General features: G+C 38.6%; 1 protein-coding gene across 3 annotated transcripts in view; it reads right to left on the bottom strand.

The window, feature by feature from the left end:
- Nucleotides 1–19725, bottom strand: part of SLC2A13 (solute carrier family 2 member 13) — a 143752-nt gene that overhangs the window by 106071 nt on the left and 17956 nt on the right. For all 3 annotated transcript variants that reach the window (XM_086886818.1, XM_086886819.1, XM_086886820.1), the window contains 2 exons: nucleotides 8212–8371; nucleotides 4206–4414 (listed from right to left, as the gene is read on the bottom strand). In XM_086886818.1, the coding sequence (XP_086742944.1) occupies nucleotides 4206–4414; nucleotides 8212–8371 (369 nt within the window). The remainder of the gene's footprint in view (nucleotides 1–4205; nucleotides 4415–8211; nucleotides 8372–19725) is intronic.

The raw sequence follows: 19725 nt of genomic DNA, 5'->3' as shown, positions 1-19725 counted from the left end.
CAAGGCCAAGCGCAAGGAGCTGCAGCAGGATCACAGCAATCTCAAGCACAAAGATAGAGTGAAGAATGGATTTAAAGCAGCCCTGAGGAGAAGAACTTGAGGATGCTGACAAACAAAAAGCTGGACATGAACAAACAGTGTCTAACAGCAGCCCAGAAAGCCAACCACATCTTAGGCAGCATCAGAGATGTGACCAGCAGGTCAAGGGAAGTGATTCTTCCCCTCTGTTCTGCTGTCATGAGACCCCACCTGGAGTACTGCAGCCAGCTCTGGGGCTCCCAGGATAAAACAGATGTGGATCTATAATGAATCCAGAGAATAAGTTGACCACACAGCTGGTGCACCTCTCCAACAAACAGACTGAGAGAACTGGGGCTGTTCAGCCTGGAGAAGGGAAGGCTCTGGAGAGCTCTTAGAGCAGCCTTCCAGTATATAGGGGGCACTTACCAGAAGGCTGGAGAGGGACTTTTTAAGAGGGCATGCAGGGACAGGATGGGGGGAATGGCCTTAAATGAAGGAGTGTACATTTAGATTAGAAACTAAGAGGAAATTCTTTACTGTGGGGGTATTCAGGCGCTGGATCAGGCTGTCCAGAGAAGTAGATTTCCCATCCCTGAGGGTGCTCAAGACCAGGTTGCATGAGGCTCAGAGTAGAAGGTTTCCTTCCTTAGGCAGGGGGATTGGAATTAGATGATCTTTAAGGTCCTTTCCAGCCCTAACCATTCCATGGTTCTTTGATTCTGCAATTAAGCGTTTGTGCCAGAGCTTACCTGCATTGCAATGATTTGATTGCCTATTTTTAACTAAGGTGCACTACAGAACCTCTGCCTTAACTGTACTAAAAACTACAATTCAGCAGCAGTGTGAGTCAGACTTGTTTTGCTAGGAAAAGTTGTGCCAGAATGCTTTCCCAGCAACATCTTTGATCTTCCTCTCAACTGCAAACCCCTTCTGACCATTCTCTCCCTTTTCTCTCCAAGAGCCTTCAGAACCTAAGCCAAACACTGGGGAATCTGTGAGTCTACAGCATATTTGAGAAGGAAGGCCACTCTGCACCTATAAACTACTCTTTGCTCAACTCTTGGGAAACACTCTTTTTCTAAAATCTTCCTCATTCCAGTTTTCCTATCAACAGCCTGTTTTTGCACCACAGTATCTGAGAGATGATGTTAAGAGACGATGACCAAGATTTGGCTTGTCTAGGAATGTTGCTGCAGAACACAATGCCCTCCCCTCCACCTCTCAAAATGCAAGGTTACAGCACCAGCAGTCACACTGCAAGTATGTAACAGAGCACGCAAAAGCAGTACCCACGACTGCCAGAAAAAATGCCATTTGCATAACTAGTCATGAGGAAAGTATTTGTCAAAAAGATACATTATTTTCCAGATGCCAATCTCAAAATGCTAAAATATAAGCTGCTTAGCAGTATCAGCAGCACTGATTTGATTGAATGTATTGGAAAGGATACAGAAATGTGAATTATTTGCTGAACAGGTATCCCAAAACTGTATAGAAGGCTTTTGAAGCAGAAGTTTGCTGCTGAAGGCATTTTTTTGTCATTTTGAAGACAGAGGCTGCTTGATGACCATGTGAAAAATGCAATTAAGTTCTCTAGTTTTATGACACACATTTAAACCAAATTTTAAAATTACTTAAAGAATACAGATGAAGTTTCCCTGTGATTCACTCCTCCATGAGGAGAACAGCTGATGAAACAGTTACAAAAGGCATTTTAGTTCTTTAGTGTGGGACTGGAGAATGTGTTATGGCTACACTGTGTTACTCCCTTTCAGAGGAGTCAAACACAGCTTTAGTTTCATTTTAGAAAGTGAAGCCCTAAGGAACCGGCAGATGCTTGTTTATCAGTCAATGAAAAAGAACATCTGTCCTTTTTCAAGAAAGAAAAAGATAGGAAAGGAAAAGGCACTTTTACCTAAAAGTAAGCCAGATGATTTTCAATCTGCAAAGTCATCTTTCCTTGATTGTCATGTACACACACTGTCAGTTCAGGTTTATTAAAGTTTTTTGTGAAACTGGAATGCAGTTCAAAATGTCTGATAGGAATTACAGTCATCTGTCATTGCTATTAACTACAACTCTAAAACACTGTCTGCCACAAGTAGGAGACATTAATAAAAAAAAAGTTTTACATTAATACAGATTTTAAAAAACCAAACAAAAGAATGAAAAAAAACAACCCACAACTAATATATCCATAACAAAATAAAATGCAATATCTTTGCAGATGCACACATTTAAGTTGTCAATACCTAAAAACCTGCCAAAGAAACCATGAACAGAAAATCACTTTTTCACTACACAAGCAAAATTCAATACCTGGGATCCAGACAACTCCTCAAGAAATGAAAGTAATTACAATTTAACACCACCTGTAAATACCAACTGTAAGTCACAGAAAGGTAACAAAAGTAATGTATGTCTTAATGCTGACATACAACGTATCTATAACAATTAAGATCTTGAATTAAATGAGTTAAGTACAATAATAATCAAAATCAGAAGTGACCATAGCTGTCCAATGCCTGTCTGCTAAGCATTTATAATAAATGGGACAGCATATACAGGTAACTACCCTCATTTTTATAATGCTCTTGGGCAACACAACTGAAGCTGTAGATTACCTGGGAGCAAAACACTGATGGTAAGCAAGCACTCTCCTAGGAATGTGATCGATTTAACTAAACTCCAGGAACACTAAGTTTTTGGGGAAGTGTGTGGGGGGAAACCAAAAGATCTGCATAACCCTGACAACAATCTCATTGATTGTCAACCCAACTAGTGTCTCAGTCCAAGTTAAAAATATACAAAGGACTGATTTAACGATGAGTCAGTCCTACTGCACCTACAACACCACATTTGATTCACAACTGTCAAAAAGCATCATGACAAAAGATTTAAGAGTGACAAGCAAGGTCATACCCTATAGCCCAGTGATGGAAAACAAGGGACTGAGTAGACTAAATGCCTGTTCCTTTTATTTCTACAAAGTGTTATACTTTAGTACTAGACATTAAGTGGTTTTCCACAGAAGTGGAAATAGCTCAATCCCTAGTTGGAATGAAGATGCTAAGCACAGGAGTCTTAAGCTCAAGATGTTCTGTGAATATCCACTTCATCTTTTTAACAAATTAGTTTTAATGAACTTCATTTCCCAACCCCAAAAAACTGGGGAAAAAAGGCATCCAAAACCTCAAAAACTGAATGTGAGGGAAAAAAAACAGTCCTGCTTCACACTATTGATGAATATTTTGAAAATCCTTTAACTATATGTCAAATAACTTCTTCCAGACACATAACTATTTATTGTAAGGTTCAAAGACAAGCTCAATAAGGCAGTGAGAATAGGTATTATCAGATGCTGAATCTCAATTTACACAGATGTAAAGTGACTTCCACTTTTCTTTCCACCAGCTCTGAGAAGCTATAGTATTTTCCTATCAAGAACCCTTAAAAGGCTAACTTAACATTCCCAGGTCAACACTTCCAGCAGAAAGCAAAGAAAAAATATGCAGAGTACAGAAAGTCAATCAAATGGTAATCTGGTTTTATAAGTACACACATGAACATAAGGTTCTGAGCAAATATGACAAAGTTTCAAATGAGAGAAAAAATTATTTTACTTAGGTGCCTTTTTCTCTTGAGGACAAATCAAAAGGACTTTCAGAAGTTGCTTTTACAGAAAAAGAATCTCTGCATTACAGGCCTCATTTTGTACATCTTTCCAAAGGCTTCTTGCCTAGAATGCACTTTGCTGGGAAGGGGCCTCTGGATAATTGAGGCATGTACAATGCCTTCTGATCTCTCTCGTGTCTGTTTGGCCTTTTCCACTGAAGAAAGAAACCAAAGTTTATTTTATTTCCACACTTTGAAACATGCATTCTTACACTGATCAATTTTCTAAAATCAATTCTCACATAAGTGTAGGTGGTATAAACTTAGAATCCTACACAACTTTACTCTTCCCTCACTTAAAAAATCAGAACCTAATTTGAAAGTGCAGGGTCAGAGAAATATTTTCATTTTTGAAGCTACCAGTACATGAAATACTTCAAAACAAAAAATACAGCAAAACAGACAAGAAAAAGCAAAGCATCAAGTTCCCACAGGCTACAACTTCAACATTTCTTCTGATTTTTATCTCCTCATTGATAGACAGAGTGGCCAACAAGTATTCAGCATACCTGCTCCAACTTCTTTTTCTTCTTCTTCAATGTTGTTTTTGATACTGTCGTACTCTTCATCAATTGCCTGGTTGCCACGCATTTGAGACAAAATTCTCCGTGCTCTCTGAGTCTGGCCTTTCTGAATGAGCCAGCGGGGACTTTCAGGAAGAAACAGGAATCCAAGAAACTGTATAACTGCTGGTACAGCTGACAGGCCCAGCATGTACCTGGAAATAAATAAGAAAATAGATGAATATCTACTATTTGCCTACAAAAACACGCTAGGAGAAGATTCAATTACAGCTACTCAAACTGTATTTACAGATGAAACCTCCCACTCCTTGTATTTTTTCCTCACTGTAAGTTAAGGGGGAAAGAATCATATTCTGCAGGTATTTTAGAAAATATGACCCTTTCCTTAATTTCCAGGAAATCTCAGGGACATGTTGTCTATTCTGCCACCACTGACTCTAGTCCCACTGGTCCTGAGTACACTAAGTTAGATTAAATAAAAAACATGCAATATTCCACTAGTTTGGAAACTGATAAACCCTTCAGTGATGATAATCAGCTGAAAGAGAAAGCAAGTGCATGGAGAAAACCAGGTACTGTTGATGACAAAAATGAGATTGAAATCCTACTAACTGTTTCTCTGACAGATTAAAAACAAACAAACAAAACCAAACAAGCAAACAAACAAAAAGGCCAGAGAAAAATGCATAATTTGGTCAGTAGTACATACACACAGACACATTTGCCAGTTTTAATTTTGAAAATTTCTGACTATAAGCAGAAACACTGAAAAAAGTTCATTTCACCAGCACAGCAATTTACAGATCTTTCAGAGAGTCTGCTTTTAAATCTTCAGACAAATGCAGTGTTAGGTTTTAAATCAAAACTGCATTTTAGATGCCTGAGGATTACTATTTATTGCATTAAGGCTAGTTCTCTACTCAACAGAGAATTACCACTGGTAAAAGCACAGTCATGCTTCCAAGGATCAGCACTGACACCTGTGGCAACACTCTGGCAGGGTTATTTGCTCCATCCAAAGTGGGGGAAAAGGCTGTGGAAGACAAGCATACCACCAATTTTCATGGATTGCTCAGGTCTATACACATCACATTTTTGTATTTCTTCAATGAAACAATAAAAGGATAAAAAGAACTGCAGAACAATGGATAATTTGGTTCTGCTTTTTAAATCTGACCTCTTCCCATTTTACACTTCACCCAGGTTCTTTTCACTTTCATGAAAGACTTCAAACAGTGCTGGTGTCACCTGTACATTACTGCATTTATCACAGGTTTCACATCAGTGGATATAATCATTAAAACACCTCCAGAAACCAGTCCCTCTGAATACTGAGTTAGCTTGTACTCATAATCATTCACACCTTGACATCAGTCAGGAGATTAAGATTTGCTAATCTCTCCTCTAGCTCCTCTCTCCATACCCCAGGATGCATGCTTTCACAGGTAATTCTGCAGCCTCTCACCTGGATCTTTTTATAAAGCATGCAAGAGATTGCTAATTGAGTGGGAAGGAGAGAATAACCATTATCAAAAACCTTATGTTAGGGCAATAAACCAAATGTATTTGTCAAATTGAAATGCATTTTGAGTAAAAATGGAAAAATACTCTCTTAGAGGCATTTGTGGATTTAATTAAGAAATACATGGGCAGTATAACAGGCAGAAAACTGGAGAATGGTAAAAAGAATACCCAAGAGGCAATGCAAAGAGGATGACCATCCCAGGACAATGTGCATGCAGACTAGTCATCCCACCCCCAGCTGAGCCCTCAAGTTCTTAAAACCAGCCATAATTTCCAAAGGTCATACAAGCAAAACTTGCCCTAGAAAGAGCTCAGTGAACAGCTCCCCTTTTTTGATAACACTTTAAAAATTATATAGCTCACCATTAGTTAAAAAAGAAAAGCATAAGAAAGAAAATAAATTCAAGCCACAAAGTCTGTGGAAGGCTTATTAGCTGAGTAGTCTTCAGTCAATATATCTAACAGTGCCACTAATTCACTAATGTTCACATTCCTCAGTGACTAATGCTCTTATTCATTAATGGCTTCATTTAATCCTACACTATTCTTTCTCCACAAACATTTTGGTAGCCATATACAAAATACATAGACCATTGAAGCTCACCAAATTGTAGATTCGATATCTTAACTGGAGTGATATTTAGAAAGCCTTTTCTGTTTCAAATAAAGAGTAAAAAAAACTCATAGAGATTAAAAACAACAGCTGTATCCTGTCAAAGTGCATGCAAAAATATGTTTAAATGCATCTAAGTACACTGATTTAGTCCATCAGACTCCTATTACTTAAATTTCTGCTCCTCCAAAGCCCTTCAGTCACTTAGGTGCAGCAGAGCCTCCAGAGCTAAGCAGTTGGGTGCCCCCAATCATCTTAGGAGGCAAAATCAATCAAAGCTCCTGAAATCTTGATTCATACCAGTTGGACTCTATTAGATTGTTTATCACAAGAAATGTACAGACAGTGCTCTCTCACTAAAGTTAGTTTCCAACCTGCAAAATTCTGGTCAGTTGAGTAAAAGGAGCTGGCATGAAAGAAAATGTTTAGTTGGAAGAGAACATCCATTGCAAGTTCTAGAGTTGGTGTAATTTTCAGAGCAAGCCATTTTGATATAATCAATTTAGAGTAAAATCAGGCAATTTTAGACATTTCATGTAGTGAGCCAGCTTTCGGAAATCTAATATAGTTCTTTCCTATACAGATTACAAGACTTTGCTTTTGAAGCCAGATGTCTAGCAGACCTGAAAAAATCCAGCATGAAATTTAATAAGTCTGCTGTAACATTTCTCCTTCACTGACATACTGCTGCAATACTATTAAGATGGCATTAGCAGGGTTTATAAAGCTAACCTGACATAAGGGTCACATTAAATATTTGTTTTCTTTGGTTTATTTTAATTTAATATAAAGCATTTCCAAGAACAAGCAGAGTCAAGAAAAATTAAAGTTCCTTTTTGTTTGTTGCAGCACTCCAGTGCTTAGCCATTCAGTCAGTAAGAGATACAATAATTACTGTAATTTTCCTTCTTATATGTTATGACTCAGGAGACAACCTTTGTGATTTTTCTCCACCAGTTTGCTGGCCACTCCTTTCAGGTGACAGACCATCTGTACTCTTCCCTGCTCAGCCTTGGGTTGCAATAAACTAGCTGAGGACAGTATACCATCCTCAATTAACAGCTCCAGCACTGCAGCTAACATACTTGGATACCTCATCACTGAGGTGGTAGCCTGTGTCTTCACAGGAAGTTCACTCAATCCAGAAGAGCAGTACTTGGCACATGCATAAAACACAGCATTACTGCAAGTCACCCAGCACATGCCAGCAGGCTGCAGAAACAATTGCTCTTCACTACTCAACACATCATGCTGCACCTGGAAGACTAAGACTACAAATAAAAGAGAAAGCCACAAACCAGGAGTAACAGTGGATCACTAAGATGGGTTGCACACCTGGAGCATGTGACATACGGCTGAGAGAACTGGGTTTTTGCTACCCAGAAAATAAATTATTATAACATAAGCTACAAATTTTTGCTGCAATATCCTTCAATTCTGATAGATTACCACTGCTCAGATTAAGAATATTCAAACTTCACCTCTATCTTGCATATACAGCATATTACTTACTGGAAATCTGCGTTTTGAAAAATCGGCATGTTATCATTCTAAATGAAAAAGGCAAGCTACCTTCATAAACATCATGACAATTCATTCATGCTTGTGACACTTATTTATTACTCTCCCATTTTAAAGTTTAGTAAAGTCAAAAAACCTGCACATACTGTGAATATTAAGCTTAAGCAAATGCAGTATGGATCTATTTTGGCAAGATTTATTTACTGAAGTTCCAGTTTAGTATACAGTTTTACCACTTTCTATGTAAATTCTGTTTTACCAACAAGAATTATAGTAGCTGTCAACCAAATCAGGACTACAGCAGCTTGTTTTTAGCAAGGAAGGCTCACAAACCTCCATCCATCCTTGGCGAGGTAGCTGAAGATTCCATCAATAACACTTGCGAAAAACTGCCCTCCAGTGATGAAGAGAGTGTTAATGGTGACTAATCTGCCTCGTAAGTGCGGCGGAGCCACTTCTGCGATGTACACTGGCACAGTCATAGATGCTACACCTACAAGAATAAATTCAGTTACAGTTATAAAATTGAAAGAGATACTACATTGCTTTTTCATCATAAAATACTGTTTTGGGTTTGGCTGGGACAGAGTTCGTTTTCCTCCTAGTAGCTAGTATAGGGCTATGTTTTATATTTGTATTGGAAACAGCGTTAACTATTCAGGGATGTTTTCTTTATTCCTTACACTGTCAAGGTCTGTTCTGCCTCTCACCCCACACCACCAGTGACACTGGGGGCACACAAGTAGTTGTGAGAGGACACAGCCAGCACAGCTGACTCTAACCGATCCAAGGAATATCCCAGACTACATGGCATCATACTCAGTATGTATAGTTAGGGAAAAAGGAGGAATGGGGGAACAATCAGAGTTGTGGAGTGTCTTCCCCAACAGCTCTAACACATGATGGAGCCCTGCTCTCCTGCAAATAGCTCAACAACTGCTTGCTCGTGGGAAGTGGTGAATGAATTCCTTGTTTTGCTTTGCACGTGTGCGTGGCTTTTGCTAAACCTATTAAACTGTCTTCATTTCAACCCACAAGTTTTCTCACTTTTACCCTTCCAGTTCTCTCCTTCACCCCAGCAGCAGGGAGTGAGTGAGCAGCTACACAGAGCCGAGTTGCTGACCAAGGCTGGACATGACAAGTGGTGACCTGAACTGAGCTGGCTTTGGTGTCCAGGAACTCCACAGAAAACACCACCACTCCTGCCCTGAGTGACCATCCTAACAGACGGAGCCCAAAGTCATGGGCTGAAGGAACTCCATGGACATTTATGGACACTTTACAGACATTTCACAGGGGTGGTCCTTAGACTGTGGGGATGATATCTGTGTATTATATCAAAGAATGGAGAGGTGGTTCATGGGTAATAAGAATGCACTGCATCTAGATGGAATAAGGGGTGGAGAATGTGCTAGTTTCAGCTGGGGTAGAGTTATTCTTCTTCATAGCATCCAGTATGGGCTATATTTTGGATTTAAACTTAGGACTTTGTGTTTACAAAATTAACTCCATTCAAGGCAAAATCTGCACACACTTAAATAGAATAAGCTGGACAAATTTTACTTTCACAGTATGAAAACAATGGAAATGCTACTAAGGAACCCTAGAAGCATACCATAAGCAAATGGTTGCTAGCAGCTGTATTGGAATTTCAAGTTTTGATGCAATGATTCAAAGAAAAACTTTCTTCAATTCACACTGCCTGTACACTGTAATTAAATAAAAGGATTGGTATAACTGTAATTTTGAAAGAAAGAGATGCTATGATCCAAGTAAGCACACATAAGTCAAAGTGACTAACTGAAGACATCAGGTGTTCACAAAACTTTAAAAATAACTTTAGCATGTTTTCCACAGATAAAAACAAAAACAAGGCCAAGCATTATTACCATTATTGTTATTATTATTGTGTAATTTCATTACTGTTGCAGAACAAATTGTTTATTGACTTGGTTTAAAAATATTTCATGTGCTGTTTCGAGTACAGGTTGACTGGGCCCTGAGCGACCTGATCTAGTGGCCTCCCTGCCCATGCAGAGGGATTGGAACTAGATGATCTTTAAGATTCCTTCCAACCAAAGCCATTCTATTATTCAATGCAAAAACCTCACCATAAGGAAACCAGGACTAATGCTGAACCACAACTGCTTTTTATTCTGTCTTAACACTGGTAGTAATTCCTACAACTATGTGATGAATTGTTTGTGCCGAAGACAGAAATGTACATAAGGAACATATACAAACTGTAAAAACAGAGTTCAACAGTGCATGAAGAGCACACCTGGGTGCAGCACATGCTTTGGTGGCCCAAATCCCTACTTCCTTACAAGAACCAATGCTGACAAGCCACAGTGATCTCTTTTGTAGTTAAAACTGGAAGTACATTGGCAGCAGCCATCCAAAAACATATTTTGACTGAAGTCAGGTGAGATACAACTTGAGCACAGTGAGCACAGCCAAGCACCATCTCACACAACACATCTTCCAGCCAGCGGCAGCTCCACCAGCCCCACACAGACATCTCCACACCAGCACTGGCCAGTGCTACAGCCCCAGCAAGAAATGGGGCCACCTAAAAGCATGCACATGCTCCTGAAGCACAGCTATGGGTCCCTGCTTGTGTCACAGTAGAATGGCTTCCTCATGGGATGGCAGAGGCTTCAGCTAGTGCCCCACTGCCTGGCTGACTCACCAAACTAAGAGCACAAAATCATCTTTAGCAACAAGGTTAGCCTGACAGGACTGCTGGGAGCCTCCAAAAGCTCAAGCGAGGAATACAGATTGTGTAATAATAAAATGGCATGAGAAGATCCTTTGTTGCGATAGGTAAACACTCACAGCAGCCACTCAGCATGATAACCCAGTTCCCAGCAGAGCCTCCCAGGACATGCCAATGCCTCTCTTTCTTATTGACTGAACAACCGGCACGGAATAAAAAACTCAAATAAAAATGTCAGGGGAAAGAAAAAAGATCATTAAAAATTCATTCAACCAATTTTCAAAGCCAACCAGAATGCACCATGGAAAGAAGCATTCAAATAGCCCTTTGTGTATTTGACAAGAGAAGTGAATTTTCAAACCCAGCCCACCATTAGGGGTATTTCTCTCCCATATTTCACATCAGTATTTGAAATAATGATGATTAAAATGATGGAGACTGCACACATATAACAGAAAAACCTTTTTGGGAAAGCACAGGAGTGTGTCCACTTGCTGCGAACACAAGCCCCTGAGGACCCACACGAGGCAGCGGCTGGGGCAGAGGGGCAGGGCCCTACAGCTGTGGCAGCCCTGGCCTACTGAGGCTGAGCCTTCCTGCTCCCCCTGTCATCCTTCTGCCTTGGGCATGTCACCTCTAATGCCCGTGCTTGTTCCCCCATTGCGCTGTGGCCATCTTCCCATAGGCTCCTTGGGACTGTATGTTAAGATGTATCTTTGACACACATAATCATGTAGTAAAGCTAATTTGAGAAGTAAAGATGGCAACATCTGTATGTGGTTTTTACTAAAAAGTAGTTAGAAAGATCTGCACAACCAAAAACAATATCTGCTTTGTAAAAAAAACACTTTACTGCCTTTAAACTCTTAATGAAAACTGACTGTACATAGGACCTGCAGAAGAATCTTGTTCAAAGCAAGCCAGCCAAAAATGCTTCTTAGGTGTCCAAAAAAGCAGAGCCACACCATCATCCAGACCAGAAGCTCTCACTTGTGTTCAGAGCACACCATCAGCCCTGAGACACTACTGGAACCACTGATAGCCACAGCTACAACACTTTCCTCTTACAGGTGAAACAAAAACCTGTTGCATAACATAGGGGTGGCATGAAAGTTAACGTATTCACAAAAAGCCATGAACAAGCCACATCACGACAACAGATTTTGCAGCATTGTTTCTGCTGCATTCTTCTCACAAGTTGATGACTACAGAAACAAACAGAGAAAAGGAAGCTTGCACACCCCAACAATCCTGTCACAAGCTAGCCAGTGCTATTCAGCTAGCAGTAGTTGATATTATGTATATATTAATACAGTAGTTGAAATTATTTATTATTATTAAACCTGCATTAAATAGCACAAGATTTCTCAGGGAAACCTTAGGATTTAGAGTATTAGCTCAAAATCACACAGAATTGCTTAGATTGCCAGAAACATTTGAAGATCATCTAGTCTGATCGCTGTTCAAGCAGGGGCAGCTAGAGCAGGCTGCCCAGAACCATGATCAGTTAGACCCTGACCATCTCAACATGTGGATCTCCAACCAGAATGACTCAGTAATTCTGCAACTTCCATGGCAGCTTTCCTGCCCTGAGAAATGTGTTCACAATCTTGCTGTCTGAAACAGCCTTTCTGGATTTCTGTTTCAGACCTTACTTCCTCTACCATGTGTCCCAAAACCTACAGATTCAAAACATTTAAGCAAAAATCTCAATTCAGAAGACACATTTGTCACATATTTTCAATCATTGTTTCAATATCAAAACATATGCTTTGCTACTCTGAGTCTGAAAGGGTGCAGCAGGAGGTTTCAGGGAACAGGAGGAGGCAATTAGGAAAGCCTCCCCAGTTTATCTGACTGACATGCAGTAAGCATTCATACACAAAAGCAAAGTTCTTCTTGAAAAAAAACACTAGGAGAGAAAAAATGGCCATTCTGAAACCCATCAAAATACAAGAAAAAAAAAAAAAGACTTTAAATATTTAGATTAGATTAATCTAATCTAATTAGGTTTAGATTAGATTTAGATCTAATTTAGATTTAGATTCTCAAGTGTTATTTACATTACTCATTTGCTTTTAGTTGCCTTAGAATGCATCAATGTTCTCCAGACTTTCCTCCTCTGACTTCTATTTAAGACACACTAGAACACAGGAGAATAAGTTCTTCTGAAAAGGCATAGACAGAAGCAATGCATTAAGCATTATTCAAGTATAAAATACATAACCAGTATTTATTATGTAATTATTTTAATAGCCTGACATTAAAGAAATTTGAAAACAAAGAACAGCTTTCCAAATATAGCTGCAATGGAATCTTTCCTTAATCCTTCCTACGAGAATGCTTTCATTTACACTTAGATGACATTTTCTAATAAGCTCTCACTGTTAAACTGCTCACACCAAATAAAAGATTCTTGCTGCAGGCAAGTATATTACTACCTAACTAATAGAGCTGATAAGTGACAAGACATGAGAAAAAGAAAATGAAAACAATTAACTGGAAATCTGTCAGAGAAGGCTGAAGCTCTACATTGTGCACCACAGCTATGAAATATGAGAAAAGAGAGCAGGGAAGTCCAGTCTTTATCCACTTGAGTAACCAAAGCATGAACTTTCTGTTTTCATTAAAGGATAAAGCTTAGAAAAAACATAGCAGAAGGTTCCTTAAATTTTGCCCAGAAGATGCATCTAATTAATATACAGGAAACATCAGATGACACAATGGGCTGAAATCATCATATTAAATGTTTTTCCACTCCTAAAATCACTTAAGAGACTTATTACTAGGGTTCCTACAATAGTCTGCAGGCATATCCATAGAAAGCAAAGACGAGTCTGTACACAGCTCAATTTTAAGACAATCAATAGACCAGTGATGTGAAAAGACATCTTAGAATCACTTATCATCCAGAAAGGTATTTCCAGTAAGAATATGTAAGCATCACAAAGAATTCATTAAAAAGTTCAGAAATTAAGTCAACAAACCTACTGACAATAGAAATAAAAAGGCCAATGATAATTAGAATTATATTTTAAGAAATGAAATTATAGTAGAAAACACAAGGACTACAAAAGGAATCCAAGTTATTGTTTGTAAAATGCATTTGAGCATTAATGTTAAGGAGATGGAATAATTTTAAAGACTTCTTTTTTCAAAATCAGACAGATATAAATGTATCCTGTCCAGATCAGGACTTCCACCACAGCTCCTGTCATTTCTCCTGCCGATAGGAGGGAAGCTGCGTCATAAAAACAACAGATGAGTAACAAAAGCTGGAGACAGGATATTGAGAGAAATGCACTTTTACTCCTGGCACAATGAAAGAGCTCCAAGGTAATAGGAATGTAAGTGTCAGTCTTTTCACTGGCATCAATAACCAATAACCAGTGTCAGGAGCATTAAAAACACAGGGAAGGGATCCTGACAAACTGTTGTTGTTATTGCAACTCAATTAGTCTTCCATGCGCAGTAAGAAAAAGGACTGATGGTTAACTACAAGTACTGAGGAGGCACATCCAGGAACTGATGTCTCTTTATATTGTGGTTCTGTCCCTCCTGTCCAGCTTGTGTGACCCTTTGCATGAAAACCAAGCAAACCAGGGAGCACAACCAGCTAGAAAGCCATCCACCTGCCTCTTAAGGGGGTTGTACCACTTATCTCCTTTAAACAGTTCACAATGACATCATAAGACTGTACCAGCACCCAGGCAGGACTAGTTATGACAATGGAGTAACCTGAACCACCAGGGGACTCCAGAGTGCCCAAGTGGAAACTAAAATTAAAATGTGAAATAATCATAAAAAAAGTGCAAAGAAATCTCTGATGCTATTTCAGAGCACAGCAACTTAGCAATTCATCTCTATTAACAACAAAGAACATACACAGCTTATTACAAAAATCTGTGCTGTTAGGAGCTCCAAATGAACTGGCAGAAACTAAAAAATGTCCTTTCAGAACATCCTTCACTAACATATAAAGCTGCACTAAGGTACTTAACCAAGGTAAAATATTACACATACCTTGCAAGAGCAAATTTTCATTAAAATGTTAAACTTTAATGCTGCCGACTTTCAAATTCACTTAATTAAGAAACATCCCATAATAGTTTGTGTTATTGGTAAAGATTCCAAGCAGGAAGTAATTCCACAGACAGAGGATTTCTGGAGTAACCCTGATGAAGAAGCAAGTTTATGACAAAGAGAATCAGGAATTAAATATTAGCAGAGGTTGCTATGCTACAAGAAAATTTGAATACAAAGTCAAGGTGAGCTTTTTGTGGGGGTGTGAGGGGAGTATAAGTAAACAGTAAATTCCTATGGTGACAAGGGGAAACTTGCCAACCTACAGCTGAGCTGTTTTCTCACAGCAACTTTATAGGAAACCTGGTAAACTTCCTACATCTTGGAGACTTGACATGCAATCTAAATTTAGTGCCTTGGAAATATGATTGACCCCCAGAAGTATGTCACATTATATAGACAAAGAGACTTTCATCAAGTATTTTCTTTCATCTGTGTTTCCACAAAATTATACTTTAAGGTTTTGGTTTACTCTGGCAAAACCAGCTTTCTTGCCAACTGATAATTTTAGAACATTGCTCACATTTGAGTAGCAAAACTCAGGAGGACAGGGGCAACATGTCAGGTTAACTCCTTGAAAGAACTGAAAAGTTCTACAATAACTACAAAATCTTTACCGTCAAAGAAGAATTGATTTAAATAGTTTGTGGAGAAAAGTAATCCATTACTAACAAAAAGGGATACATTATAACTGCAAAGGATACTTGTTTTAAAAGACCATTAGTTTTCACAAACACATACAGGAGCTGTCAACAATCAGCCACCTCCTATTCATCAGACAACTCCACAACATATTACAATTATATTGCTCAGCCTAATCAGAAATTAAACCTTTTTATAGTCTCATAGAATCCTTTTGTGCTGTTACAGTTAACACTTCAGCTTTCAGTAATGACAGTCAACCAAAGGGGATAACAGAGCCTTATTAAACGCGCTAATAGGAAATACTTGAGAAAGCAGTGTATTTGAATGCTGTTCTAGTACACTAACCATTTCCCTAGCAGATAAAGCTAAAATATTCATTGCACAGCTTGTATTTGAGTATGAATATCACTGAAAGCTCAAGTCCCCTCTAATATCTACGCTTCCCACCCACTGCACATATGTAGTAAAGGCATTATCAGCAGTTTGTAACTGCTTAATGAAAGTTATTTCAAGGATAATTGGCAGCACACTTCCCCACTTAGTATCTCCCCTACGTCAGATTAGTAGAAGTCAATTTCTTAGCTGCGGCACAACCGTGCACTGAAATGCACAAGGGCAGAGGGACAAACCAGCAGCACTAAAATCACATGAGAATATAGATCACAGTAATGGACAGACTTAGCTGCATCTCTTCTGGGATGGAGGTCCAACATCAGCGGCCTTCATTTAAGTCTGGTAATTTAACACTAATTTACTGAATTGTAGAGAGCTGGTCCATCATAACTAAAGAACCCATACTGCTGAACATCTAATAGACAAAGTAATTCCAGACCTTTATGTCCCTAACTAGCCACCAATCCAAATCCATGTGACCAACATTGTAATTATAATCAAAACCCAATGCTACTATGTGGCATGCAGCTGTGAAGGAAGCAAGGACCAGAGCAATCTGAAGAAATGCAAATGAAGCTCCTCACTAGTTGATATTGTCTCAGATTTATAGAACAATCATATATTGATGAGCCATATTTATAGAACAATCATATATTAATTTTCTGACAACCACAAGAAGGCTTTTTCACTGTTGCGTGTTATCAGCATGGATCAAAACCACAAAATCCTTCCTCGCTTAAGAAAACCTCAAATTGCGTCCAGTAGGAGCAACCACAACTCTCGTACCATAAATGCAATGCCCCAAGAAAATAGCATTAGCCTTCCACAAGAGAAATTTCAAGTTTCAAGCTCTCCCATGTTCAAAAGATACAGAAATAAATCCAGGTCATAACAAAATTAACATGCCAACACAGAATAAAATTCTCCATAATTATGCTCCATGACTTTCTCTGGCATCTCCAGGACAGTATCTCAGAAGAACAGCCTAGGGTAATCATATGTAGTGAAGAGACATAAATATTCAACAAAGCATAATCAAGGAGGAACTATTTATCATAGTACTGATTTTCCTACACTGAAATTCTCTAAGTCAAGGAATATTTTTAATCTGGAAACTGGGAGTTATGAAATGGAAAAAAGTGAGTCATGACACTTGAGGGAAGACAGACAAGAACCACCTACAGGCTACAGTGTGAAAGTTTATTAAAATAAAGCTTTGTTTACTCACTTTATTAAAAGAAAACAGCGTAGGAGTTATAAAAAGAATGTAGTAGTTTTTAATAACAGGCAGTAATTCAAAAAATACTGAGGATGTTCTATGATTCCAAGTGATAGAACCACTTCATCTGTGGGGTCCTATTCAACTCAACATTAGCACTATCTATGGAATAGATATATTCCATATCTATCTATAGCTCATTTTGGGAAGAAACCATTCTTAAACAAGTAACTTTTTCTATTCCACTTTATTTTGAGATTATTCAAGATTATAATAATAAAAATAAAAACATGTTAAGAGGAAATTTATCCTGAGTGACAAAATGAGAAAGAGAGAATGGAATTTAACTAACCAGAGGCAAAATAATCAATATAATTATCCAGAAAATGTGTAGCAAAATCTTTACAACTGTCCTATAACCACACCTAACATGCGAGATGTCAGTTTACACTTCCCAGAAACCTGGAATTAGTTACCCGTGTTCACTCATTCTTTATGGCTACCATCTGTTCCTAGTAATCCAAGCTGTGAAATTCCCAGCCAGAGCCCACCCAGCTGCCTGAGTTCCTAAGTATCCCACTGAGAATGCCATACTGGGCCTATAGCTCGTATCTGTAAGATCTCATTTCAGAAAGCTACAAGAAATCGTGAAGAAATGCATTTTTGAATAATTATAGCAATACTAGAATATCAGAAGTAAGTAAAAGCTACCAAAAGCAACTAGGAAAAAAGTTCTAATTTGTTCTGTTTCTGAATTAATTTTGATCAAGAACTATTTTCAAAAATCTGTAACTGCATTGTAAGATTCAGACCTTTCAACTGTGAAAGAGTAAAGCAGCCTAGATATTTATACCACTCAACACTTATCTTTACCATATTGCAAAAATTTCTCACTTCAGAAAATATGAGTATTTTTTTATTTTCACTTGAATATTATGAATAGAATATAGTAGTTTTCTTTATGACAGCTTGTTTAAACACGTAAGTCAAGCACTACTCAACCTACTTCAAGAGTGGTTTCAGTTTAAATAAATACTAATTGAGATAAGCAGCACTTTTCTGCAGGCATTCTTTAGCACCAGCAGACTGCACTGTATGTGCTGCTCACACCTAGGAAGAACTGGCAGCTGAAGGTGGTCAGGTCCTGAGGCAGCCCCAGCCACAGGTAAGAAGTTGCTTTCCCATCCAGCAAGGCAGGGGATCTGGAAGAGCATCCACATCTCAGCTCCCTCACCGGCCGTTTGAGGTTTTTGATCTGCTGGCTGGCATGCAATTGTGCTGTGGCACAGATCACCACAAGCACTATCTGAGAGGCTGGGGGTGCCAATCTGGCTCTTTTGCTGACATAGCCACACAAACTGCAATTTCCAGCAGGGAAGTGTGGTTTTATAATGACCCAGAAAGATTTGTCAGGGCTCATCCGCAGAGCCATTCATTTATGCCAGGAAGTCAGCATTTTAAACACAACCCTTACATGGTTGAAAAAAAGCAATCCTACATCAAAAACTCCAGAACAATGCTTGAATGCTTCAAGGATTAGCATGTATTTTCTGTGCAGAGAAATTTTCTTTTTGGAAGACAAGGGCAAAAATTTGAAAGCTATACAGAAAATGTCCAACGTTACACTTTTGCTTATATACCATTCTTTCCCTAATTCTACTAGAGTGATGCTTTACCCAACTTACAAGAATTCTAAGGAAAGTGATGTCTATGCAAACATAAACAAGCTTTAGAAGCTGAACTACAACTGAGCCAAAAGCATGCCTTCAGGTTATACCTGAAAGCTACAGTTATACTCTTCAACTGAGATCTAAATTGTTTTTCACAGTGCCACTTTCTACAAGTGCAGCCATCACAACAGTGAAACTGGTTAACTTCTCTGTAAATTGCTTTAGGTTTCACTGGGTTAAAAGTCTAGCAACTGTCTCCAAACATGAAGCTTCAGATGAAGATGAGCAGAAAAACACATTTTCTTGACTATCACTTGCAATTAATTAAAAGAAAAATGAAAATTAGAACACTAAACTCAGTGTTATAGTGAAAAAACTAACATTTTAGAGAAAAAGTAACACTGAATGATTTAATTTCCTATTCATAAAAGCCATTCAAAAAAACACTGTCTGTCTAATGTATATTTCCAGTAACTCTGTGACTGCCATGGGTAAACACATTGCAAACATCAACACACAGAACTGTATTTTTATAGGAATTGCTACATTTATCCACTTGTGCAGAAAACAGCATGACTGGTAGGAAGACAGGTACCAGTTATATGGTTTTATAACTATTACTCTAAAAAACAAAAGCCTTGTAAGCCTTTTACAGCCTAAGGCATGATTTTAAAAGCTAAGTTTCAATTATGCCTTTATAATGCAAGTAGCACTCATGACAGTAATGTAAGTATAACTATAGTTATAATGAAAATACAGGAATCACAGCAATTGCTCAGTTTCTACACTAGCAGATTTGTATACAACCAAGCTTGTGTCCACAAACACGAGTGATCCACATAGAGATAACAAAACATATATTCTGATCATATGGGAAAATATCTGCAGTACTGGAGGGTGGGGGGTGGTAGAAATTCGTACAGTGCTTCTTCCTCAAGGTACCTTCTGCAGCATGCACATTTTGCACGCTAAGGAGAGTAAAGCCTTTCCCAGTGCACATGGGTTAAGTCAAGCAGTGCTGCACACCTCTTTGCTTTAAGAGAAGCAGCTCAGCTTAAATAGCTCGTTGTCTCATGTCCTTCTCCTCATGATCTGGAGTTTCCCTGCTACCAATTCAA

This window comes from Cyanistes caeruleus, chromosome 4 (assembly GCF_971803275.1).
Source record: "Cyanistes caeruleus chromosome 4, bCyaCae1.hap1.1, whole genome shotgun sequence".
NCBI classification, from domain to species: domain Eukaryota; kingdom Metazoa; phylum Chordata; class Aves; order Passeriformes; family Paridae; genus Cyanistes; species Cyanistes caeruleus.
The sequence above is the reverse complement of the archived record's forward strand: the minus strand, read 5'-3'. Positions and strand labels throughout refer to the sequence as shown.